General features: G+C 36.9%; 1 protein-coding gene across 2 annotated transcripts in view; it reads left to right on the forward strand.

Annotated features, from left to right (window-relative positions):
• Positions 1–9,265, forward strand: part of ACOT12 (acyl-CoA thioesterase 12) — a 31,356-nt gene extending 22,091 nt beyond the window's left edge. For both annotated transcript variants that reach the window (XM_072416206.1, XM_072416205.1), the window contains 7 exons: positions 1,542–1,597; positions 1,997–2,060; positions 2,405–2,488; positions 4,728–4,861; positions 6,602–6,730; positions 7,077–7,203; positions 7,832–9,265. In XM_072416206.1, coding sequence (XP_072272307.1) covers positions 1,542–1,597; positions 1,997–2,060; positions 2,405–2,488; positions 4,728–4,861; positions 6,602–6,730; positions 7,077–7,203; positions 7,832–7,975 — 738 coding nt within the window. In that variant the 3' untranslated portion in view covers positions 7,976–9,265. The remainder of the gene's footprint in view (positions 1–1,541; positions 1,598–1,996; positions 2,061–2,404; positions 2,489–4,727; positions 4,862–6,601; positions 6,731–7,076; positions 7,204–7,831) is intronic.
• The last annotated feature ends 17,985 nt before the right edge of the window (positions 9,266–27,250 follow it).

Consider the following 27,250-nt stretch of genomic DNA (forward strand, 5'->3'; position numbering starts at 1 on the left):
AATGATTAAATTAGGTACAAAGATGAAACAAACAGTTTGCCAACAGGAAAATAAAGATGACATGTCCGATTATTTATTCCGATAGAAGAACAGGTTGTTACTGTTATCGGAGATATGTTCGGCTTTATCTAGACATTGCTGAAGCCTGGTAATAGCTATAGAGGCGGCCAGCTATCTGTTGTAGGTAGAGCTCCAAAGTTAAGTTTTCCTTGTACTGTTCAGATGATATTTGGAATTGTCCAGCAACCCAACATGCAATGTTTTAGGTTTCTGTTTCATGGATTGTGTAAAACAGAAACTGTAACACTAATGTAAACCCTGTGAGTTTTCCACATCATAATTATGGAGTGGTGTGCTAGCAAGAGTGTTCACCTATAGATAACATTTGCTGATTACCTACATTGATTAATATTTATTTCAGAAGAAATATATTAAAATGGGTTCCTAAAATGTTCTAAATTGTTCTAAAATGTTTGATAAAATAGTCAACTACTTCAATAATGTTAAGCTAAAAATGTGCCACATATATTTTTATTTTTAAGACAATAAAATGATTGGCCGTCAAGGCAAACATGAAATCAGAACCTCAACTATTGCATAGATTGGATTGCCTATCAAGGCCAACATGAGATCAGTACCTCTACCATTGCACATACCGTTGCCTATTAAAGCCATCATGATATCGGTACCTATATTTGTAGCATATAAGGGTAGTAATCTGAAAGTCATTGCCTTCATAGTGTACTGCTGATTACAATATTTAAAGGACAACTGCACCTTTGTTTTAAAAACTCATATTGTAATTATCCAGCACAGCTATTAAATCACCAATATAAATCATCTACCTTTTTTTTCACATAAACCATGGTCTGCCAAATTCAATTTGGCTGTGATGGAATGGTGAGCATATACCTAAATCCCCATTATACTCGCCTGTCCTGGTTCTGTTGCAGGGTTCCGCCGTCTTCTTCCTTCTATTACTATTTGGAATCTTCAGCCATGTTGATTGGCCAGACTGAGAACATGCCTGGCAACTGTATGCTGGGATTGTTTTACTGGAAATAAATATCCACCTCTTCAAAGACCACTTATAATGAATGAAGGCATTGATCTTTATTAAAATCTAATATGTATCTAATAAATATTCCTATACTGTCATTTTGACTATGGATTGAAAAAAAATTAAAAAATCAATAAATAGGAACCCAAAGATTTATTTAATTGAGAGCCTACCAAATATATCCTGAGGGCCTATATACAGGGAATATTATGTCCAGCAAGCAGAAAACAAAAAGCCTCAATTTGTAAAAGACTTTCACTTCCTGTTGCACCAGGAGTCAGGCGTTTGCTGGGTTCAAACCCTCCCCTGCATTATTCCTCCTTCACCCCAAAAAAAAGTTTTAGCTAAACATACGCTTTGAATTTTCTAAATAAAGTAAATTTTTACATTTTAAAAATGGTAAATTCTGAAAATTGCAGAGACTGTGTCCTAGGTTTTTGGGATATATTTATTTGCTTGAGCATTCGTCTTATCTTTTTAGGACAGTATCAGAAGGTTTCGTGGAGCCATCGCACGCAGGAAAATACGTGTGGCCAGGTACTAGATATTATGAAAAGTTTAATTCTGTTTGGTGGTCACCTATGATTTGCAATGCTCATAGATCTTATTTACACATTATCCAAATATTGTAATTTACAGGCAATATCATGCCTAGGGTCTGTTTAATGTGTTAAATATTTATTCCTGTTAATTTATTGAAAACCACCATAAATGTAACCTATGAAGCCTCATTGGCCCTACATTACTTTTCATGTGACACATAGGACACGCGCAATATTTAACCACCTCCAAAATGCACCATTTAAACAGCAAATACATATAATAAACCTCGGATATATGAATGTGAAGGCTGCAACTTAGAGATGAGTACAAAACTATGTTTCGATTTATACACTGGATTTAAAAAGTTATAACTTTTTTATTCTTGTTTTCTAGAAAGTATATTTTGTCAAGTAAACCAGAAAAGCCAATTTCTCATCCATGGGAAAAAGGCAACCAGGTAATTATGTGTTGTAATAGCTCTGGTTGTTCAGTTATCACAAAGCTTTACATATGCTAAATTTCATTTTTATTGAATACAAATGTAGAAATGTTTTATATATATATATATATATATATATATATATATATATATATATATATATATATATGTGTGTGTGTGTGTTTTTTTTCAGAATCTGTGGTATACAATTATGTATAATAAATAATCAGACATTTATGCTGTTGGTAATTTTAAATCTAAATCTGTTATTGCTGCAAAGGAAAATATAAGAAAAAAAACTAAAATCATGTTTAATTCTTTGACTTGTTGTTTTTTTTTTTTTTTTTTTTGCGCTGTCCCAGGCTTATCTAAGTTACAACAATGTTGCCACACTGACCTTTCTCGCTACCAGTGATGGATGGGAGTTGAGCAACACAAAAAAAACTGTAAGTTTTCCTTTAATTCTGAGATTGACTTTTATTTATTGTTTTTCGCTTTTCTTACTGGTGCTTCAAACCCTTTACACTCTCTGCTGATTATCTGTAGCCGCTACTTTCCTTATTCTTTTCTAAATTTGCAGAAACACCCATTAAAAAAAGGTTAATTCTAGGAAAAATCCTATCCCTGGAATAAAGTGCATTCACCAACAAAAAGTAATGATTCTTCCAATAGTGTTTGAGTATTTGCCTAAAATAATCCATTGGTTGCATTATATTAAATTTGATATAAATTATTATGTTTTTAACAATTACAAAAGTGTTTTTTTTCATATATATATATATATATATATATATATATATATATATATATATATATATATACACACCATACTTTGCCTGGATTTCCACTAATAAGTGCTTAAACCAACAGTCACATTAATGAAAATGAGAACAGTTTTATGGAGTAGAATAATACAGAATTTACTGGGAGCACTCGGACTAGAAAACTTAACAGAAGAACTATATTTATATATTTTTTTCTTCTGTATTAGCACACATTCTTTGATTCTTATTATGTTTAGAATCTTTTACTCTAAAAAAGATCGGAGTCTCTTAAGTAGCCAGGTTATTACTAGACTACCTTCATTTGTAACTTAATTTGAGATATTTAAGCCATTTCACAAAATAATTTATAGTGTTCTAGAAGGCTATGGCATCCCAAAAGCTATGGAAGCTATTGAAATTTTATTCAATACTCTGCTGCCCTCTAGTGTTTACTTTTCATATTGTTTTAATACTAAACCTTGACCAATGAAATAATGAAACATATATCCCTTCAAGGCTTTCATTAGAGGCACAGGGACATTTCAAAAAGACTCTTGTCCTCACTGAGGTGACACTATGTCTGGACATCTAATCAGTTAGTCCAATAAAACTCGTAAGCTCAAAATACTATCAATATATCTTAAACTAATCAAATCTGGCAAAAATGGTTATATTTCATTGTTTCTCTGGCGCATTTATAACATTGTTCCTGGATTTTTTACCTCTAAGCCAATTACCCCAATAACACTCTAATTTTTGTCTCTATAGACGAAGCTGTCTTTTTATTATTAATATTATTATTATTATTATTATTAAACAGGATTTATATAGCGCCAACATATTACGCAGCGCTGTACATTAAATAGATTTGGGTGTCATCAGCATACAGATGGTACTGTAAGCCAAAGGAGGATATGAGACTACCTTTTGCTAATCAAGTGTGTCAAATGAAAGTAATTTTTTCTTTTTTTTTTAAATTGTTATATTCATTTGCTACTTTACATAGATTTGTGAATAATATATGTAGATTTCAGAAAAGTATAATGACTGACAAAAAGATCTAAAGTTATTGAAGCTGCAAGCTTTTGGAATAACATAAGTCAATGGTTTAGCATTTTATACAGGAAACCTTTCTTCAGTAAAACTAAAAATTAAGTGAATGAGTACCATATATACTCAAATATAAAGAGGTGTTTATCTTTTCCTAAAAATACAGGACAACTGCTTTCTCAAGTATAAACTTAAGGCAAATAATAAGGTCGTGCATAGCAAAACCATAATCAATAGAAAGATTATATTAACACAAATACATATATCCACTTTGTATCCTTTTTTTAAAAAAAAACATCCCTTGTTTAAACAATAAGAAAAAAGAAACCGACTATATGTTCTACATCAGGAGTAATCAACTACTACAGGACATGACCTAAGTGCCACGTTGTATCCTTTTTTTTTTTTTTTTCTTGAAAGGTGACAAAAAATAAAATCATATGGGTGTATATCCCCCGCTTTACAGTTAAAAGTATTATGCACTTTTGAGTTGGTTATGATATGGTACTTGCTCTTTAAATGATCTTTCGTGCATTGTTGACCAGTAGAAGGCGCTGTGTCCACTTAAAAAAAGGTAACAAACTCTTTTTTTAAACAGTGAGAATCTGTTACACATTTTACTTGAGGACCCAGCACCATCTTCTAGTGCGTCCTAAAGTACAAACCAAGAATTGATTTCTAACAGCATTAATAAGGACTTAAAATCTTGGCCAATATTTGAGCATATACAGTAAATGTGCAGAATTGGAGATAATACTTTTGCTTTCTTTTGTTTGGTAAAACGGTTTTGAAAAACTAAATCGAAAGACTTTATTCTTGCAGTCTAAGTAAGGAAATGTATGTAGACATTTTTCTTTGCCTTTTCTGTCAGGTAAAAGTATATACCCACGAAGAAAATGATATACTATCAATAAAAGTGGAAATGCAAGTGAATTTAAATGCAAGTCAGGCTTATCTGCTGCTGTCTGACCTTGGACTGCGACCACAGTGGGATGTGCACTACTTGTAAGCATAAAAACGATAATGTAAGGAGTAACGTTTTTGTATCTGTTACCTGTTTCTGCATGAAGGCAGAAATGCATGGCATGTCACAACATACGACACTGTATACATTTTGGAAAATTGTGACTTGTGAAACTGAAAAATGTATTTTCATAAAAATACAGCTCAATTTTTCAAGTTTACGCTCTGTAATGAAAACATGCTCCAAGTGAAAAAAAACTTTAAAAAGACAATATAGTTTTACAGCATATTAAAATTATAATAAGGAAAACTTGTTTTTAAAACAATCCTCATCTTTTTGAAAGTAGAATTGTCACTGAACTTGCTTGGGTATTGGAGGAATATGTGTGAGCAAGCCCCAAGATAAAAAAAAGTTTTTATTTCTTCTGACTTAACCTGTTTTCCTGATTTATAACTTTTATTTCCAAAAATATTTTGAAATTTTTTTTGCTATACAGGTAGTCCCTGGATTAGGGACATCCGACATACGGAGGAGTCCTAGATACAAACGAGGCTTACCTGCTCCCTCATGTGCAGGACTGAGGCTTGGAAGGGGGCGGGGTTTGCAACACTTGTAGAAAAAATCTTTTTCTAAACACAGCTGAAACTGAGCTCTTTCCGCAAGCTCTTCTAACACTTTAATGACCAAGACAAACACTGCAGTTGTTTCTTTTGGCATATCAAAGCACAGCTTGCTCCAGAAGTTAATGACTGTCCAGGCTCTTTTTGCTTTGTTTGTGAAATCACAGTGAGGATTTATTACAGTAACTGACACCATGCTGCCTAATCATATGTTGAGAGAAACATCTGTCCTAATTACATTTATTAAAATAATATACCTGTTCTGAGTTACCGTATTTTCGGGCGTATAAGACGACTTTTTAACCCCGAAAAATCTGTGCCAAAGTCGGGGGTCGTCTTCTACGCCGGGTACTTACCAATCCCCTGAACGGGGAGAAGATCCGAGCTCGGGTTAGCAAGAGTCAGCCGTCAGAGAGCTTCGGGGGAACGCTGTGAGCCATGCGGTATAGATTTATATGCGTGTTAAAGAATATTGTGATTTACAAATCAGCCACTAGGTGGACCTGTGTGACTACTTCACATAGACGGGTAGACAATTCTATTATTTAAAGTAAAAATTTTCTTTGTTACTGTTTTTTTTTTTTTTTTAAGTGCAACAAACTCTATATTTTAACTGGAAAAGCTGGGGGTCGTCTTATACGCCCAGTCGTCTTATACGCCGGAAAATACGGTACATACATATTCAACTTAAGAACAAACCTACAATCCCTATCTCGTATGTAACCCGGGGACTACCTGTATTATGTTCAGAGGCTTTGCATAGCAACTGGCAGGAGCTTTAAATAATATTTCACATTAAAGACTGAAATTGGACTTTAGGGATCAGTCTGTCTAAAACTAATTTAGTAGAAATGTATTGGATGTGGACGGATTCAGGTGCCTTCTTTTATCATGCCTTGGGGTATAGACTCTGCTTATTCCATAGTAAAAAAAAAAGAACAAAATCTTAGCCTGGTGTTGATGCCATTAAATCATTGAGCATAATTTATTGTCTTCTGCCAAATTTGGACTAGTAGATTACCTCCATTTATAAGTGTCTCTGTTATTTAAGTCAAGGTTTAATGTGGTTCAGTCTAGAACATATTGCAAGTTGTTTACGTTTCCAGCACTTTGTTATAAAGTAAAATAAGCTGAATCCTTATGTTTGCACTTCATCTGCAGGAGCTGTAAAGTAGCTGAAACTGCCACCGATGATGATAAGATTTTTTATGTAACTTCACCTCCTGTAAAGCAAAGCAAGTCCAGAGATTTTGTGGTGCTGATGTCTCGGAGGTCTTCATGTAAAGATGGGTGAGTCACAGCTTTTGTTCCCTATGTAACCACATTGTGGAAATTTGTTTCTGATTTTGTCCTTGTAGCATTTGCACAAAATAAAGGGAGTACTGTTGTCAGCAGGAAAGAAATCAATGGGCAGCAAAACAATTTAAGGGCTTTTCAATCATTCCTACAAATGTATTTTTGTCTCTCCCAGTTGTAAAGTAAGGGAAAACCCAAACTAAAATGAGGATAGTGAATAAAACATAGCAGGCTTTTCCCAAAATAAAATTTTAAACAAGCCCAGACTTCTGGGAAATAGCCATGGTTTCTAACATTGTCTTTGAGGATAAATTTCAAGTGTTTTGTTTTTCCAATCCAGTGATCCTTATGTCATTGCTGTCAGATCGGTGACTTTGGCTTCTTATCCACCAACATTGGAATTCCTGAGAAGTGAGGTCCAATGTGCTGGCTTTCTGATTTACAGTTGTGGAAAGGATGAATGTCAGGTATGTTTGTAAAGAAAGCCTTGTGTTTAAACTTATCTCTGAATCTAAAGTTCCGCTTTGAAAATGAGTGATCAGGCAGGTTTTTGTTGCAGAAAGGGACAGATGATGTCCCTTCTGCAATAAAACATAATAACCTGCCTGATCTGTCCTCATCTGTCAAGAAATACTGGGATATCCAATGCATTCTGGCTTTCCCTGCAGTTGTCAGGACTGAGCTCACACTGTGTGAAAGTTAGGTCGGCCTGGCCAATCAAGATGCTCGACTCAAGAAGAAATTCGGGTGAAGATGTTGGGCACCCTCACTTGTGAGAGCAATGGTAAAGCAATTTTATTGCAGAAGGTACCTCACCTAGTTGCAATCTTTTAATTTTTAGGTTTAGTTCTGCTTTAAGTCTTGTAGCTAACATGCAGAAACTTTTCTGGTCCATACCCGTTTACAGGTGCCATAGCTCAAAGACCATGTTGATCAAATACAAGTGGTATTTCTTGTTTTCTGTTCATATCCTTGTTTCACTTTCAACACTGCACAGAATAATATTCGAGCTGGTTCTAAGACATTTTCCTGTTAGCACACCAATATGTAAAGAAATCTAGTGCTTTCATTTATTGTGTGTGTTTTCTATTACAGGTAAATTACCTGAACCAGCTAACGTCTGATATGATGCCATACATTGAGGAGAACCTCACCGGGTGGTCTAATTCTATAGAGGAGACTGCTTCCTCTTGTATAAGGTTTTTGGAGACAGCCAAGGTCTATACCACAATATTGTAGAAAGGTTGGCTATCACAATCAAACATCACTATTGTCTGGTTAGAGATCCAATTGGATGTGTGTAAGCAAAACGCAAAAACAACAATCTAACCCCATTTGCTACAGCTTCCATACAAAACCACACTTGTGTTCATGTAGATCAGCTGTAGATAATGACCTAGTTCACTTTGTTGGAGTTAGTTGTGTTTAGGAAATCATCAATTGTGAATTGCTTTCTATATTTTTTTTCTAGACACCTATCCTATAGTTTTTCATTATTCTAGGTACATATGTGCCTACTGTTGTTCTTATGGCCTCATAACAAGTGTACAGAATCATTTGGACTTAAAAGGCAACAGTTAAATATATAACACCATGTCAAGGTCTGCTTAATTTTATTTCAAGGCCCATGTACACTGAATGAGCATTTCTTGTAGGGTTTACTGAACCCCTTTACCTCTACTTCAAATCTTTGTGCCTTATTGTGAACAAAGTGGAGTGCTGGCACTACACTAGTATGCACCTTGGACCATATTTCTTTCCCCCCAACCTGCAATTGTCCATGTCCTCTCCATCTGATTTTCCTCTTATTTGCATGTTCTGGCCATTGTTTTTTCACTCAGCCTCTTTGGTGAAGGGTCTTATTATAATTAATACATCAAAGTTTCATAGAGGTGACACTACCTTTAACAAGGAGTAATTTAACATGCATTATTGACCACATTAATGAAATGGAAATATTGTCAGTATGTGTACTGAGGTTAAATATATTGGGCAAAATATTAGTCACTTTAGATTTGTAATTTCTAGCTTTTTGGGTTTATTTATTAATGTGAAGCATTTGGAAAGCTAACAACCCTCTGCAGCCAATCAGATTCATCTTCTATTGATCTAACTGCAGCAGAATCTGGTTGGTAAAGTTTACTGTAACTTTCCAGCTAGTCATTGCACTTTACACTTCTTAATTGAAAAAGGCTGTATAGGTTTTACTACTTAACTTGATGGTATTTCTTCAGTGATTTAAAATAAGCAAATTCTAAATTTAATTCTCAAGTGGATGTGTTCCTTTTTAGCTATTTACTGTACAGCACTAACATGCCAAATATTATAGCACCATTATCTTGTGCTTTTATCTGTCAATCAAGCAAAAGAGTAGTAGAAGGTAATACATATTGGCCTTTCTGTTATGATGTGAATAGTTTGTATAGCTCAAATCACTACTATTGATATTTTGATAAACATAACTTCTAAAATGTATTTAAAAATGATTTATAAATGTAACATGCAATAAAAAATACCTAAAAATCTTGACTTTTTTTGTTAGGATGTCACTGATTTGTTTTATTTGTATATATAGTAGTAAATGCAAAAGTAGAATTAAGAGATTATTGAAAATACATACTTTGCTCTATATTCTCCACGTTACAGTTTTAAACACAACTTCTTTCAAATGTTTCTAAACCTGTTTCTATATCTTTTTTTACATAGATAGAAATACATAAAATTATTCGCTATCTTTGTTATTCTCAACTAGGGTTCTACTAGATTGTAAGCTCTTTGGGGCAGGGTCCTCTCCTCCTATATCACTTTCTGTATTAGTCTGTCATTTGCAATCCCTATTTAATGTACAGCGCTGCGTAATATGTTGTTCTATATAAATCCTCTTTAATAATATTAATAATAATAATAGGGTTCCTCCGGAAGTTGTCAGGGGTTTCTGCCTTATTAACCTTCCATATGACAGTGCCTGTATAGTTCCAGGGCAAACACTATTTGGAAATTAATTAAATCAATTACCTTATTATCTGTGTGTAAACGTGGCATACTGATCACTAATGCAAGGGAAATTATTTAAAGCATGAATAAACTCAGAAATTTCACTTTACATACACTTTTACACAACACCTAAGCAAGATATGTCCAAAGTCCGGCCCGGGGGCCAATTGTGGCCCACATTCAGATTTCTACCGGCCCGCAGCCTCTGTCATAAAATCAATAGTATGCGGCCTGCCAGCACTGTTGACCACAGTATAAAATGCACGTGTATAAACTATTTATATTTCATTAGAGTTGATCAACCGCCTTGCAATTATCGGCCCGCTACTCAGCAGTCATAATCTGCAGGACAGGAGTCTCCATGTGTGAACAGGGAATACCCTACATCGTCATAATGGGTGTCTGCTGTGCGGGACCTGCATGGACCACGCCCATTCTGATTCCAATACTGACTGGACTCCGTGCAAAGGGAATCCCTCATGTCACCCTAGTGGGCCTGTGCTGTGCAGGAGACCCGTGCAGACCATGACCACCTTAACCCTGAGTACTTGCTGACTGGTCGGCTCCGCACATTTTTACCTCCCCAAATCTGGCCCTCTTTGCAAAAAGTTTGGGCACCCCTGACCTAAGCGATCAAGAATGAATGGGACCGCAAAGCCTCCCGGGATACCTACGTCACCCTCTTAACTCAAAACAGAAAAAATTGCTGATCTCACGCATGTGCAGCAAAATTGTCAACTTTTTTTTTTTTTTTTTATTATCCTAAGTCACTCGATCTCGCGCCTGGATCGGGTGACGTAGGATGAAGAAGACTGAAGAAGAGGAGAAGACGGCGGTGCCCAGAATGGATGTCGGGATGATGCGGGACCTGATGCAACACAACGCTGGATGGATCAGACTGCCCAGCAGGATTGAAAGTAGGTGTTTTTTTGTTTTTTCTTCCAGTTATCAGTTTAGTTCCTCTTTAAGGATTCCTCAGAGGTAAGAAGGTTTAGAAATTACGCCCTATACAATAAAATTGCAGCGTTTTGTCATTTGCTCCAAATAAACACCGACCGCAGGGCGTGTCATGCTATTGTAAAATTGAGTGGAATCCTTTCTTATTCAATAATCCTAATCTTTAAAAATTCCCACCTTATTAACCATGGCACATTAATACATTTCCACCATATGGCCGGTTTAAAAAAGCCAGCAACAGCTCATCCAGCTTCAATTTATTTGCTCTGCATTATTTGCTCTTCTTTCATTCAAACATCCCACCCTTATCTGAGATATCTGATTCAAAGATATAGATTAGATTTAATAATATTACTAGGTTATACTAAAATCATGTAGGTAACGAACTGGAAACATTATTCCCAAAAGGTCTAAAGTGCATAGAGATGTTAAAATAAGGTGAATTAGGTTTTGGAGAATAATAGTACAAGTCAAATATATGAGCTAGATTATCTGATTGCTAAATGTAAATAAATTATACCTAGGAAAGTTCACTCATTTTTTAATGATGTGCTTATTTTTATATTACTGTAGAGTGTATATAGAATGCAAACTTCTTACATGATCAGTTTATTAAAAGCAGTAACAGTTTTCCACCACTGGATGGCACACTCGTCCCTTTGTACAACCAGAAATATGTTCCCCTTCTCCAATACATTACTGATAGCCAATGAGAGGAAATATAGAAGAAGTCAAAGCTTTGCTCTGTTAAATGATAAGGAAACTTTAGATTTTACATACATTGTAACTGCTATTATCTTTAAGCAATAAATAAATATTTTTAATCCTACCTAATATTAGCTCATGAGATTATCACAAATAGTTTTTTAAACTTTCTATATTATCTTCTGATCGATATATGCCAATTCTTTATATTTTATTCAAAAGAACTGTCATAATGAAGCATTACTGTAAAACTTAGCTGGTCCAGGATTTTGAGTTTTTTTGATAAAATGAGCTCTATACACTGTGTATAAGTGATGGATGAAGGAAAGGGTTAATGTTGCTGGGAAATCTTTTTGTGTTCTGCTTTTTGCTCCTGAAAAAAAATGGCTGAAATGTGTAAACACAATCAAAATGAAAGCTTTTAAAAATGTTATAGGTATAGTGCCCTTTTTGATGGTTTACTGCAGATCTTTAAATACCTGTACCTACTGAGTTATGTTTAACACCTTAGAAGGATCAGAGAAGCCTGCAGGACAGTCCTCAAATTCCTAAATCTGAGGCCTTCATGGTGTACTTACTACACATGTGTAAGTAGCAAAGCGTATGTACTTTTCGTCAAACTAAAAGTGACAGGTCAACCCTTTTCCCGCCCCCTCCACCCATAAACCCTCCCAAGACCATCCCACGTCTCCCCCATCGCCTGCCGACCGCCCTCCCCCTAGCCCTCCTATATTCCACCCATGGTGGACTAACATGATCACCAGAGATAATTAACCCCATGAATGCTGAAAAAACGAATTTTATGAAGGTTGTGTGTGTTTTATATCATAGATGGTATTAAATCTTTTTACATTGCAGCGTGTTGAAAGCAGCAAAACAGGCTGTGTGTAATGGACTGAAATTTACTAACAATGTGTTTATTCCATACTATTCATTTGTTTGTATTCATTTGTACTTATTTATTATGTTTTATAGGTGGCCTATTAACGCCGATAACTCGTTGTATGGGGATTTTGTATTGTAAAGCTGTTCCTGAAACCTCCAAGATATTATTTACTGTTGTTCTCATATATATATGTATTTTAATGGTTTTATGAAAAATGTTACAAACACGCTTTTAACAATTTTATCAACAGCATTATTATTATTCAATCATTTATATCTTTAAATATAATATTTTAAACAGATAATTTTAGACTTTAGTTATTCATATTTTAATGTAATTCAATAAATGTATTTTACGCTGCTCAAAAAAAGTTGAACGGTAAGATGCTCTGACATTCTATGTAATAACGATATCGATAGCTGAATATGTATACTGGTCGTGATAATGTTCCCACCTCCTCCTTTAGATGTTCTGTCAGTGAGCGTCGCTTAGGTAATTCCTATGAAGTATGTCACTAATTTCGACCTCTAAACACTGTGTGGCAAGTTGGCGTATGTCGCCTGTTTCTAAAACTTTTTTTTTTTGTTCAGTTCTTGCTTGGAAACCTTGCTTGGAACATTTTCTCGGTGGAATTCATTACGAACCACCGGATCTATTGGCTATCAGACTAGTGATTAAAAGGTATTTTAAATTAAAATTTAGATTAAAATTTCTTTATAGCCTGCCTCCACCTTCTCAGTATATTTTTTTTGTCTCTCTCTAGGAGGGATCTTTCCTTTAAGGATATTGAGAGCGATTTCGCCAATGGGGGATATTAAATCGTTATTGGCGTTGCGTAAAATGAATTTTCTGACCGCCGGTTTTGTTCTGACCAGCGCTTTTAAAAGATCCCAATTATGCCGTATTCTGTCAAACATCTTAACAGAAGCCATTTTGCTACCAAGAATGACAGGACTGGTGAAAAAAGTCACATTTTTGGAGCTTTCTTTTTGTACATGTATGCTGCCGGAAGGTCTGGTGGGAACAAACCAGTTCCATATGTAGATTTAGTAACATCGTTGCTGTCACACTTGGAATAACATACAGGGCAGCCGTGGTAAAAACAACCCTGAAATTCAAAGGCTATGTGGGCGCCGTTACCAAAGCATAGTGGTCCAAAAAGTACTTCCTTACCTTCTTTTCAGGCGTGTTGTATATGAATGCCTTCTGCATGTTTGATGTACACGAGCCACTGGATAGCGGGTGTGGAAAATCATTTCTGGGTCTTGTGATAATTATCTGCGGGTACAATGGCTATGGTCTGTGCCGGAAGGAATTTAAATCTGTACATAGCCATGCATATGGATGCCAGCATAAGTTGGAAGGGGTCAACACATTTAGTGACTATTTTATATTTATTTTCACATTTATTGTCTTACTTTTTTTTTTTTTTTTTTTCCCCATGCATCATGTAATCGACGCCGTAATACCGGGTATTGGGCCTATGTAACTTTGATTTTCTTCTGTATTGAAGAAATGGGGGGGAAATGACCCTTGGTGCCAGAAAAGCCCATAGCTTCAGGCAGCCTAATTCAATTTTCAGTTTTTCCTTGACCTACCTTCCTGCATTATGCCCTATGAATGTGTAACCTGAAAACCTACCGCTGGTAAAAAAAGCACACAACGTCTCTCGCCCAGGTTTCCTGCTGAATTCCCAGAAAGTGGCACCAAATAATGTAGTTGCAAAAATGTAATTGTGTATGTGTGTACCTGTCTCTTGCATGCACTCAAAGTCATAGAAGATGTATTTCTCGGACATTTGTTTGGGTTTGTAAGGCCGAACGTAACAGATATGTTCATCAAATTTGTCAAGACGTGATCCGCACACGCTACAAGTCAGTCCGTTACACCCGTGTACATCTCCATTGTCAATATCTCTCACGTAAGAAATTGGCGCCGAAAAAAGCTTTCACGTTTTTAATACTGTAATAATATTTTTCATGATGTAATATATAGACAGTGTTTTCTCTGGCAGGTGTATCTGTATGATAATACCGCCACTTGTCTCTGTTGTGATACAAAACTTTGAAAATGATTCAAACATTACAATTAAACGGTACAGTATCGCTAAAAGAAACCAAATGAGCTTCAGGTAATTGCAAATCTTTGTGCAACTGCTGGGCCTTCTCTAGCAACACTGCATCACTTACATCTACGCCCTCCAAAACAGTGTACACACTAGCGACCAGGCAAACATTAGTGTTGTAGTTGTTAAAATCATACAAATATTTTTTTTTTTTTTTTACAACCAATAATCCAACTATACGCAACACCACCCAGACGTCTTCTGGCACCGCCGCAACGGTTCCTGATAATAACAGCAAGTTTAAGAGAATTACCCGCAATGCATTTAGCATTGCTCTGTAAAGCATTAGCAGGGATATTTTTCAAAAATGTTTTAGCGCTAAACCCCTCTCTAGACTGTCGCGATGGAAAAAAACAAGAGTCAAGCGTTTCACCGCCATCTAGTCTCAATTGGATAAAATCACCCGCTTCTATATCTTGTAAAGCCTGATCTAACAATGTTTGTATAGCAGCGTGTATTGCATCAACAGCACCAACAAATGAACGAACAGTGTCCAGTTAACAAATCTTAAGTGATCGTTGTGCGACGAACTAATAAAATTCACTAAGTCACGCTGTTGATGAAAACATGCGCTAAAAAAAAACTGTTCTATCGTCAAGGTGTTCAGAGGGATCGTTTGTAGCGTCTGAACGCCGGAGCGAATGGTCAAATTGGTGCCTGTGATCTGCGTGAAAGCGGTCTGTTTGCATGGTCGGTAGACGGTGCATTTGTGACCTGTGCGGTGGTGGCTCATTGTGCGAGCAGGCCGGCGTAACCGTTTTGATACAGCGGCGTTTCCTTTTTTTTTCCTAACGTTTTTACATTGCTTAGCCACAAAGAACATTTTTATAGCCCATTTTAATTTTCTAGATCTCTCTCTCACAGGTATTTTTTTGTTTAGGAGATTTGCCCCGCCAATCATTTCTAGTCAATTTTTATATACCATCTATTTTTGAATAGTATCAAGATGCTTAATTAGCTTTGTGTATTTTTTTATGCGCATTATGTATTTGTTGGGTGTTAATTTTGTTAGGGCTGTTAAATGCTAAAAGCATAGAGACCCTCACACATTTTATGAAATTTACCACACGTAACATTTTGTTGTGGGCGTGCTACTGCATTCTGCCTGGCAAAAACCTGAAATGTCATTTATAATGCTCGCTGGCTTAGCATCCTGTGGCGATCTCTGTTTTTGACCTATAATTTCTGCTATCGGTGATAACGGTTCTGGTCACCGGGAGTTTGATTTCTGTTTTTTGAAACGCTGCGCCTCCAATTTTTGACGCTTTCTTTTCTTTTTGCTGTCAATTTAAAAAGTCAACATTAGAAACGTTGTATTGGGTATTTTAAACAAGCTTATTACATTAAAATAGCGAAAATGCTTTATTCCAACGTATGCGCTTTAGAACAATTGATAATCGGCTCTGTGGAATTTTCTTTCAGACAGCTGCAGCCTGCGCTATTGCGTGGTACTGATATGTCTATCGGGCCTGTATTTTTCACAATCCGAGCGACGCTCACCGACGTTGGAACATCTAAAATTAGGGGGTGAGAACATAATCACGACCGGTATACATTTATAGCTATCGATTATTGTTGTTACAGAGAATGTCAGAGCATCTTACTGTACATCCTCCTTTTTTTTTGTTTTTTGTTTTTTTTTTTTTTTTGCACGGCCTCTGGAGGGATATGTGCATCTGAGCTCCTTGCGGGGTTCAGATTTGCGTGTACCCGACGTCGTCGTGTCTAAAGACATGTTATTTTCCGTAGCTGTTGCGCTGTTCACTGGCATTAAACATTATCAGGAGGCGCTCCTAAAATTAGGTGTTGGGAAATTTAACAGGATCAATATATATTAAGAAACATCAATACCATTATTAAATATACAGTGACCGCCCTTACCGGTCTTTTGACTGACCGTCTGAAAGAGTTGCGCGTCTTCGTGGGGGGTTTCGGAAATAACGTCACACAGCAGTAATTGAGAATCCAAAATGAAATCACTGTACATTGCGTTATTGTCGTAATAGGCCATCTATAAAACATTTTTGACTGGCGTAAATTACATTTATCGCAAAATATGAATAAGGAAAGTGTAAAATTTTCTGTTTAGAATTATATATTTGAAGATATAAATGATTGAATAATAATGCTGTTGATAACATATTGTTAAAAGCGTGTTTATAACATTTTTCATAAAACCTATAAAATATATAAAGAGCGTGGAAAATTTATCAAACAGTTAAACATAAACATATTATGTATAAAATAATATAGACACTAGAAATATATGTGACATAAATGTTACAAGAAATAGATATTTATATATAAATTAAGTACAAATGAATAACCGTAAATAATAATCTTGGGGGTTTAGTAACAACTTCCCACAACAGCATTTGGGAATACAAAATGAAATCCCTGTACGAGTAATTAGCGTAATAGGCCATCTATATAACATTTTTGTGCGGCGTAAATTACATTTATTGACGCCAAATATGAATAACTAAAGTGTAAAATTATCTGTTTAAAATAATATAGTTAAAGATATAAATGATTAATAATGCTGTTTATAAACACGTTTTTAACAATTTTATCACCATTTTATTTTTTTATTTTATAAATATATAGAATATACAAATGAATAACAATAAATAATAATCTTACCTTCTTTTGAAGTGTTAAGTGTTGCATGCTGTCTGAAAACTAGTAGCATGCGCTTTTATAGGTTGTGCACATCCTAGTAACACGCACTAAGGGAGAGGGTGGGGGCTTGCGTTCTGATGTGTTGTATTTGAGTATGCGTAAATTTTTGCCTAGCCTAACAGTACTGTATGATGCTCTACTGGGGGGATGGTATAGATTAAACACACGATCAGTAATGAATACAAAAGCAAAGAAATACGGGACTTAACCGGCAGTAAAAATCATAAAAATATCATAAATCTTTTATTTCCTTCATTTAAAAGTGCCAGTTAAAATATGCATGCCTCTTCTCATATACCAAGTTTCAGGAAGAGTCTAATTGACATTCTAACATACATGGGCTAGACATATTACATATGTTGAGATTGTCCGACACGTTTCTCAGACTGTCCGCTTCCTCTGGGGCTGTAATTGGTATAGTTAGTAGATGTATCAGCACTACACATGATACAAAAAACAATAAGTACAATACCATCATATACATAATTTCTTCAATATATTCAAATGATTCTATACATACTAAAAAGTTGTTACAATCACCAGTATACTTATTCCCTTGGTATGAAGGCAGGCAAAAGGTGGGAAAGAAACCAAAAAAAAAAAGAGAGGCGTCCTTCAATATGTATTTTATTATTTATTATTCTGTTTTTACATTGGTATCCAAGACCATATGGCAATTCAAATACTATGGTCCCCCAAGTATTGAAATTCCCCATAAGGTATCAAAAAAACTGAGTCTATGCCAAAAATTCTTTTAGTATTGTAACACAATATTACTGTCAAGAGCTGTGCAAAAACATATCTGTACTTACAATAATTCCATCCATAGACAGACTTGCATTTAAATTATAAGGAGAACCGCCATCCTCTGTGACGCACCAAGTGCATGAGGTTGTGAAACTCCACTCCCACCCTTATAGCACAGGAACGGCATCATCACGTGTCGCCAGGCCAAGAAATTATGTCACAGGCACAGAGGGCGGATATCCAGTGCTCATGGAGCACACTGGGATTATCTTGCACTCCAAGAACCGGATGTTGTTACCGAGGGGAGGGAGAGGGGTGGAGAGGACAGCCGGCAGCAAACAAAGGAACGCCCAATACCGGCCACTGAGGGATTACACAAATAACCTACAAACTCACCTACAAAGACACCCAAGAAGACTAAACACTACAAAACACAGGAAACAGCTAATGACACTAGCATGGAGGTAATAAAAACCAAAGATAGATAAACTAATAATAAGACAAAAGAGAAGGGGATAACAACCTACAGGCTGCTGGCGTAAATATCATGAAAATATCAAAAATCTTTTATTTCAGGCAGGGTGGACAGGGGATATCGCATCTGCTCAGACTCCCAAGAACTCATACTATTATGAGGGAAATGAAGGAAATAAAAGATTTATGTTATTTTTATGATATTTACGCCTGAATAATAAAATTCTAATAATTAGAAGTTGTATTATGTATAAAATAACAAGGATACCTTGTGTTGTGATGTGTTGTACCTACAAGTATGTGGAAATTGCTGAGTAACCGCACTGTAATCAACGCTACCAGATGGATGGTATTGATTAAACACAATATCAGTAAATGGCCGGCCACTTGTGTTCTGATGTAATTATGAGTATGTGGATCTCCTGATAACAAGGATGCCTTAAAGGCCTTATGTAACCCATTGGTATTGCTGCCTAACAGTACTGTAAAAGTTTCCAGATGGACGGTATTGATTAAACACACTATTAGTGACAATCCATTACAAACAGTCTGTTTTTGCATTTTTCAAACAACATATGGGGGGGGGGGGGGGGTTAGGTTTATTATCCCTTAGTTTTCAGCACTTGTAGGGTTATTTTATCACTTGTAATCTTGTAAGCACTTAGTTTTTGGGTTTGGGTGGTGCAGTCGGTGGTAGAAGTGGATTCGGTAATCCACCATCTAGATGATTTTCTGTTGATTGGGCCACCGGGTAGTTTGATCTGTAGGATTTTGTTAGCCACGCTCCAGCATGTGATGGGGTCCCATTGGCGGTGGAGAAGACGGAGGGGCCTGCTACAGTGATGGTATTTTTGAGGATTGAGTTGGATACCATGGCAATGGAGAGCAGGCTGCCGCAGGACAAATTGCTGGCTTTGGAGGAAGAGGTAAAAGGGGCGTGTGGTAGACACAAGATGAGATTGAAGGAGGTACAGTCCTTACTGGGCAAATTGAATTTTGCATGTAAGGTAGTTTGCATGGGCAGGGTTTTTTGCATATGTTTGGTGATGGCCACTGCACAGGGCTAAAGGCGCCTTATCATTTTATTTGGCTGAATAAAGAGGTGAAGGTGGATCTTAAGGTTTGGCACATGTTTTTGGGAAAGTTTAATGTTCGGGCTTTATGGTTGGATGGGCCAGTTGACTCAGTGGACTTGAACCTGTTTACTGATGCGGCAGAGTCCACAGGTTTTGGGGCATATTTTGGAGGACAGTGGTGTGTGGTGGACTGGCCTAAGGAATGGGTGGATTCGCGGTTGGTAAGGAACTTAGTGGTTTTAGAACTGTTTCCAATTGTAGTAGCGGTGGTGGAGCTGTGGGGGGTGGAGATGGCCAAAAAGAAGGTACGCTTCCATTGTGACAGTTTGGGGGTGGTGCAGGCCATTAATGGTTTCTCTGTTTCTTCGGGGCCAGCAATTTACTTGATGAGATAATTTGGTGTTCAGGTGTTTAGAGTTTAACATCTTTGTATTTGTGAGGCATATTCCGGGGGTTTGTAATGTGTTGGCTGACGTGTTGTCTCATTTCCAGTGGGAAAAAATTTTGTGAGTTGGCACAGGAGGCAGAGCTGCGAGGTTGTCCTTGTCCTGATCGGTTGTGGAAGATTGCGGAGGGATCATTGGAGGTTTGATTGAAGGGTTGGTGAGTGTGGCAACATGGAGGGCATATTCTAGGGTTTGGAGGGATTGGGAGGTGTTGTTGTCACAGGTGGAGACAGATGTTAAGGTGGCTGAATATGTATACCTGCTGTTATATTGGTTGGCCAGGGACTTCACGGCAGGGGTGTCCAGGGCGGTTGTTAGCAGAAAGTTGGCGGGTATGGCCTTTTGGTGTAAATTGCGGGGTATTACGGATGATACTAAAGAGTTCATGGTGAAGCAAGCGGTTAAGGGTTAAAAGAAAGGCAGAAGAACACTGTATGCAAGAAGGCCGGTGTCGTTTCAAATGTTGCAGGGTTTGGTGGAAGGGTTGCGGTTTGAATGTATTGGGGAATATGAGTGGGTTTTGTTTAAGGCAGCCTTCATGCTGGCATTTTTTGGGGCCATGAGGCTCGGTGAGCTGGTCAGTCCGTTAAAATTTTACCCGGGGGGCATTTTGGCTGAGGATGAATGGGTGACCGGGGATCACGTGAGTTTGCTAATTAGGAGGTCAAAAACTGAACAGCGGGGGAGGGGTTTTACTGTATTATTGTTTCGTTTGGAAGTGTCCTGTTCGAGCGGTGGAAGAATTGCTGTGTCGGAGACCAGAGGGCAAGGGCCCATTGTTGATGCATGCAGATGGTAAGTTCTTGTCTTCTTTTCAATTTAGGGTGATTTTTAAGCGGTGCGTGAGGCGACTGGGTTTGAAGGTGGTGGGCTACTCTTCACATTCCTTTCATAACAGAGCTGCTACTGAGGTGGCCAGGTGGGGGTTGAGCAAAGAAACAATTCAGAAGATTGGAAGGTGGGAGTCTAGGAGGTTCCGGCTATATGTGTTCATGGGGGTACCTGTTTCTTTCACGCTTTTTCTTTTGTAGGTGGTCTGTCTTGCCTGGTATGGATCGTGGGACACCGCTACGTATGGTGGGGTGCTCGGAGAGCAGAGATGAGCCCGGATGGTCGACAACACGGCATGTCCAGGGAGGAAGCGACATTGAGGTGGATTGGTGTTCCTGGCATGCTGTGGAGTAGGATGGTTCCGGAGATTCGGAAGTATGCGCTTCTGGATAGGCCTCCGGGAGTGGTGGTGGTACCTGCAGGGGGCAATGATTTTGGGAATAGAGGTATGAGGGAGTTATTTAGAGATGTGAAGCTGGATGTGTTGCTGTTAAAAATAGAGTTTCCCGGTCTGGTTGTGGTTAGGTCGGACATGGTGGCCAGGAGGAGTTGGAGGGGAGTACGGTCTATAGAGAGCATAAGGCCCGGATCAAGGTAAATAAGGGAAATGGTGGAATCATGGCATGAGGCATAGGGAGTTGGAGAAGGAGACCTGGAGGTATTTGAGGAATGATGGGGTGCATTTAAATGCTATTGGAACTGATCTCTGATTTCTGGTCTTGCAGGACGGAGTCCAGGGGGCACTATGTGTGTGGCAGGGCTCTCAGGTGTGAGGGGTCTCACCTGAGTGCTGTGGCGGTTGGGGTCTGGAAAGGCAAGTGTCCGATGCTGGTAAATAGTAATGTGGTGGTAAGGGGAGTTCTCCGAGGTAGGGCCCCCCTTTAAATTTGGTAAAATGGAAGATGGTGGTGGTACAGGCCTTGCTGGTTCAGACCTGCAACCTGCTTGGGTAATTTCATTTCAGGAAATTTCGGTTTAGGTTATAATAAGTAAAGTTAATGTTATGTGGTTAAATTGTGAATTAAGAAGGTTTGATTCATTAATGTTATTTATTGAGTTTGGGGAAGAGATGTTTGATAAGGAAGGGTTGGTTGGATGGCAAGTGGGAAAAGGGGATGGAATTTTGGCCAAAGAAGTTTGGGATGGGAAAAGGGGGGGGGGGGATTTTGGGCTAGGTAGAAGTCTGGGTTGCCCTGGTCATGACAATCCATTACAACCAGTCTGTTTTTGCATCTTTCAAACAAAATATCATATATTTTCCTTAATCTACCTATTTTTAAAAAATATCAGTTACTAGCACTGTAAAGTGTAAATATGGCACAATAATATATGTCTCAGCCTGGCCCTAGCATTTTTTTGACCCTGCTGACAAAACTCATTCATCAAACATAACATAAAATTATAAAAGACTGAATAATAAAATTCAAATATATTGGTACCTTGGTATAAGTCCTCAATTTGTTCCAGATCCTTGGACTTATATCAAACAAATTTTTCCCATAATTTTTCCCATAAGAAACAAAGGGAAAATTATTAATCCATTCCCATTAAAAAAAAATTCTATTGTTATTTGCATATTATACATTGATGGGGTTGTATAGAATAATTTAAACACTGCTTAATACTAAAATACATAAATACAAAAGAAATTAGATAAAATAAATGAAAATTTAACCTCCCTTTACCTTACTGAGAAGAGTCGGGTGCCTACTAGGATCGTGCTGAGAAGGGAGGAGGAGGAGATGTTCTGTAAGTCACAGAAAGTTTTAGCGCGGGGTGGTCACTGAATGGTAGCAACTGGTGTACTGACGCTCGTGGGCAGTCGTAGCTTTGTCTTAACAGAGGTAAATAAGGGTAGCGCGTGGTGTTATGACTCATTTTGACCCATACAAGTTCTAGCACAAAGGTTGTATACCAAGCAAAATTTTTTGTGTCCCAACAGGACTTATACTGAGGTACCACTGTAATTAGAAGTTGTATTATGTATAAAATAACAAGGATACCTTGTGTTGTGATGTGTTGTACCTACAAGTATGTGGAAATTGCTGAGTAACCGCACTGTAATCAACGCTACCAGATGGATGGTATTGATTAAACACAATATCAGTAAATGGCCGGCCACTTGTGTTCTGATGTAATTATGAGTATGTGGATCTCCTGATAACAAGGATGCCTTAAAGGCCTTATGTAACCCATTGGTATTGCTGCCTAACAGTACTGTAAAAGGTTCTACCAGATGGACGGTATAGATTAAACACACTATCAGTGACAATCCATTACAAACAGTCTGTTTTAACTTAGTTTTTAGCACTTGCGGGGTTAATTATCTCTTTTAGTTTTCAGGACTCATGTTAGCAGGGTAGAGAGGGAGGGGTCGGTAAATGGGTGGAGAGTGGGTGGAATATAGGAGGGCTAGGGGGAGGGTAGTTGGCAAGTGATGGGGAAGACGTGGGATGGCCTTGGGAGGGGCGTGGGAAGGCTTATGGGCACAGGGGGTGGGGTTGTGGGTGGGAAAAGGGGCCTGTGGACCTGTCACTTTTAGTTTGACTAAAAGTACATACGCTTCACTACTTATGGGTAGGAGGACCACTCTACCAATAAGTGTTATCCAATACTGACATACACCAGAGTACCCTGCACTTTGACGTGAGTTTAACGCATTAACACATTTCAACCAAACTTGCTAGACATATGATTCACTCATGTGAGTGCACCCCTGTACTTTGTACAGCACTGTGGTATATGTCAGATGTATATTTGCATATATGTATGTATGTGTGTATGTATTGCTCAGTGACAGTGTGCCTTTTGCTTAACACTATAGTTTTTTTTTGGATCCTTTACCTGTATATTATAAGATTGCAATACATAGATACCCATTCAACGCCTGGTAATCTCCTAGTGTTCTATAAAAGATTCCATTGTACTCTGTTCTCTTTTTGCCAGGATCAGGTAATAAATTAGGTTGTGTATAAGGAATACCACACAGAGAGAAAGGGGTTTTTTGGCTCTGTATATTAAAAGTATGAAATAATTAAATCATACAATGTAATAGATTGAAATTGTACAATCTCTTTAATGATTCACTTGTAGGGCCCTTCCTCCATCTGCATTACATTCATGCAGTGAGGAGGTCTTTTTTTTCTTCAAAATTAGGATCATCTATTTGTGCTGATGAATCTTTGCATTGTGTTATTATAATTAGTCCCCAAAACCCGACGCATTTCACCCTAATTGGCTTCCTCAGGGGTTTGGGAAACCTTAAAAATTATGATAATGCATTATACAATCTGTATACATATACATGTCAAGAATTATTAGGTTGTATGTACTGTGCTAACAAAAAATCATAACGGCATACAAAAAATGAATAATGTTGTAAATCATAATTCGCACAATTCAGTCAAATATACACGTGTGTGTGTGTGTGTGTGTGTATATATATATATATATATATATATATATATATATATATATATATATATATATATATATATATATATATTATAAATATAGCTTAGTATTGTTGATGCTTGGTCACAGGTAAAATAGTAATAAACCTCTGCTTGCAATGAACGAAAATGGCTGTTTAGATGAGCTGATCGTTCTGGACATATAAAAGAGAACCATTATAATGCAGATAATGGGATTAATCCCCTTAGCGTTAAGGTGTAGGAATTTGATTAAAAATAAATCAGTTATAGTTGCTTGTGTTCTGATTTTATATTGGTTAACAGCTTTGCCAATATTTTTAAGTCGTTGTTAAATGCTTCTTTGATTTTATGATAGCCGCGTTTGTTTAGGAGATTACACTGTACAATGACAAATCTGAAATTTTTTAACAACATGGGTGTCTTTAAAGGGTATGTGTAAAATCTGAAATTGAAAGTCATATATATTACTAAGAAAACGGTTATTAAATAATCAAGGGAAAGTTTCTTTTTGGTAGTTCCTGCTTAAACCTCCCGTTTGAACACTACGGTAATCATATTAGCTCTGTAATATAATAAAATTTTCCAGGTATTTCTATATTGTATTCAGTTAGCCTGACAATATATATGTATATATAATGTCCACTAGAGGGCATACCTGCAGTGCTATCCTATGTATTCAAGATTGTGCTGTCAAAAATTCTTTATTCATGCTAATATGCACTCTAAAAGGTGAGAAATTACAAGGGTTACCCTTATAATATATTTATGCCAACCATTCATGTGTTGTATGTGAGCTGAAGGAATATAAACCTACCTTATATGTAAAAAATTCAGCTTCAGCTTTTATTTGCAGTAAAGAGTTTCCAATTACTGGGTTCTAAAATGTAAAAAATGAATTGGAGGAAATCAGGATCCGGCTGGGTCAATGGTGGCTGGGTAAGCCATCTGCTGAGCCTCTAAAGGCTATATATATATATATATATATATATATATATATATATATATATATATATATATATATATTTGAAAAGTTTACATTGTACTAAAATTCAACATCCACAATACCATACAACAAATAATACATATACAAATACAACAAATAATTGTGCAAACTCATACATTATTGAGCGCTAGGTAAAGGTCATTAGGCTGGAGGTCAGTCCAGTGTGACCACTCCTTACTCCCATCATCTGACAGACATTAGTGTGGGTCACAGTGCACAGTTTTAATATATTCATGTATACTGAGAAAAAATTGAAGTCCGTGATCCAATGTCTGAAATTGTCAGACAATGTCCAGATAATATACTCCGTTCTAAACGTTTTACTGCATGCTGAATAGTTTAATGGTATAGTTCTCAGTGGGATCATGTGATAAAGTGCAATAAGTATCTTTACAATCGATTAGACAAAAAGTTTCAGTCACGTAGGGCTCGATTTATAAAACAGAATCAGACTGTCTCCTATAAATTCCCTTGTGGGAATCTTCCAGGTCCATGTGCTTCAGTGGCAATAATTGATTTCCTGTTTTAAAAATAGCCCATAGTGTTTTGTACAAATACCAATTCCCCCTAAGCTTGTCTGCTGAATGTACCACAACATCATCACTATTTTACCACATTGTCACAGTATAGGTTTATTGTGAAGTTGAATTATTTAGTTTTGCACTCCTATGATATGAAATACAAATGATCTGATTTTATTAGTCTTTTATTTAACTTGAAAGCAACTGGGTTTTGGATATAGATTTATAAATCAATGGGGGTATGTTTCTAAAGCAGTGGTATAGAAGGATGCCAGAAGCTACACCTGAATGCCTGTTCCCACTGTAAGTCTGAGCTATAGCCTAATATAGTGTCACCTGGTTTTCCTGTAAAAAGCAATTTCATATTCTAAATGTGTATACAGTGCTTCAATAAGCTCCGCAAAAAAATGGAATGGTTTACCCCTAGAAAGTAGATGGCTTTATCTCTCAGGTTGCTAATAAGCACACAACAAATAATCCTGCATTCTTGTTTCACTAATTCTGTGTGACTGTCTAGCATTGCATTTCCCTGTGTTCTATTACAGTATGTAGGTGTATAATAGGAAATATTACACTATTAAACAGATGGGATGTACAGAAACAATAGACTTGGGGAAGTTTTTAAATTGGTTTCTATCACCATTCAATGTCTGGCCATTGATTTCTCTTGTACTTTCTCTTTGCTGTTTGATTTGAAGAAATTGTAGTAAAATAGCTTTAAAAACTTAGCATTCATACACTTCTAGCAGTTAGGTATGTGAGTTTCTTAACAGCATTATTAAAAAATCTGAGGTTTTGCAAACTACTATTACAAAATATTTTTATGTGCAATATTACTTATGTCAATACCAGTAAAGTCTAGCTGGTGAACTTGTGTCATGTAGGCTTGGTGCCAGGAACATGTACAGCTAACGGGTCATCCAGGAGCTGTGTGCACCCCGACCACTTTAACTGTTTAACTGTTCAGATAAATATAGATTTTACTTCAACTTCAACAAAAGCTCATTTCTGAGCTTTCCTTCAGAGTAAAACTGGCAACCCTACAGAGAAACTTTCCTGGTACTTTTCTTGTTAAATCAAACCTAAACCTGAACACAAACTAACTGTTTTAGTACTTATTTTGTCATTTTCAGCCACTTGCAGCTATGATAAAAAGCGTTTTTGATGCATGGGGAACAGGAGATAAACTTCTAATTGCTAACAAAACAAAGGAGCAAGATCCATTAAACTAAACTCTCATAAAAAAAATGCTTAGTTTTGTAGAACACAGCAAGTAAAAGAGGATATTTTTATCATTTTTAATATTTTTTATATTTTAAGTACATTGTTTTCTCCCCCTGGGCTTTTCTCTTGTTGACCCCATGTTGTCCAGCCCTTGAGCTACACTTCTCCATAATACCCTTTGCTAATACCTAATTTCCTTGTTTCGCCATTCATTTATTTTACATTTTTAAAGGCAGATTTTAAAGGCAGAATCACCCCTAAAACCTGCATTGTTTTCCAAAGCCAGACTTCTCCATCCTTACCACCACTCCTCTTCTGCTTCATCTCTTTGTAGTTCTCTACACTGGGTTCCATTTCACCTTAAAATCAAATTCAAGCTCCTCTGCTTTGCCTTCAAATCCCTCCACAG

Source organism: Pyxicephalus adspersus, chromosome 6 (assembly GCF_032062135.1).
Source record: "Pyxicephalus adspersus chromosome 6, UCB_Pads_2.0, whole genome shotgun sequence".
Taxonomy (NCBI): Eukaryota; Metazoa; Chordata; class Amphibia; order Anura; family Pyxicephalidae; genus Pyxicephalus; species Pyxicephalus adspersus.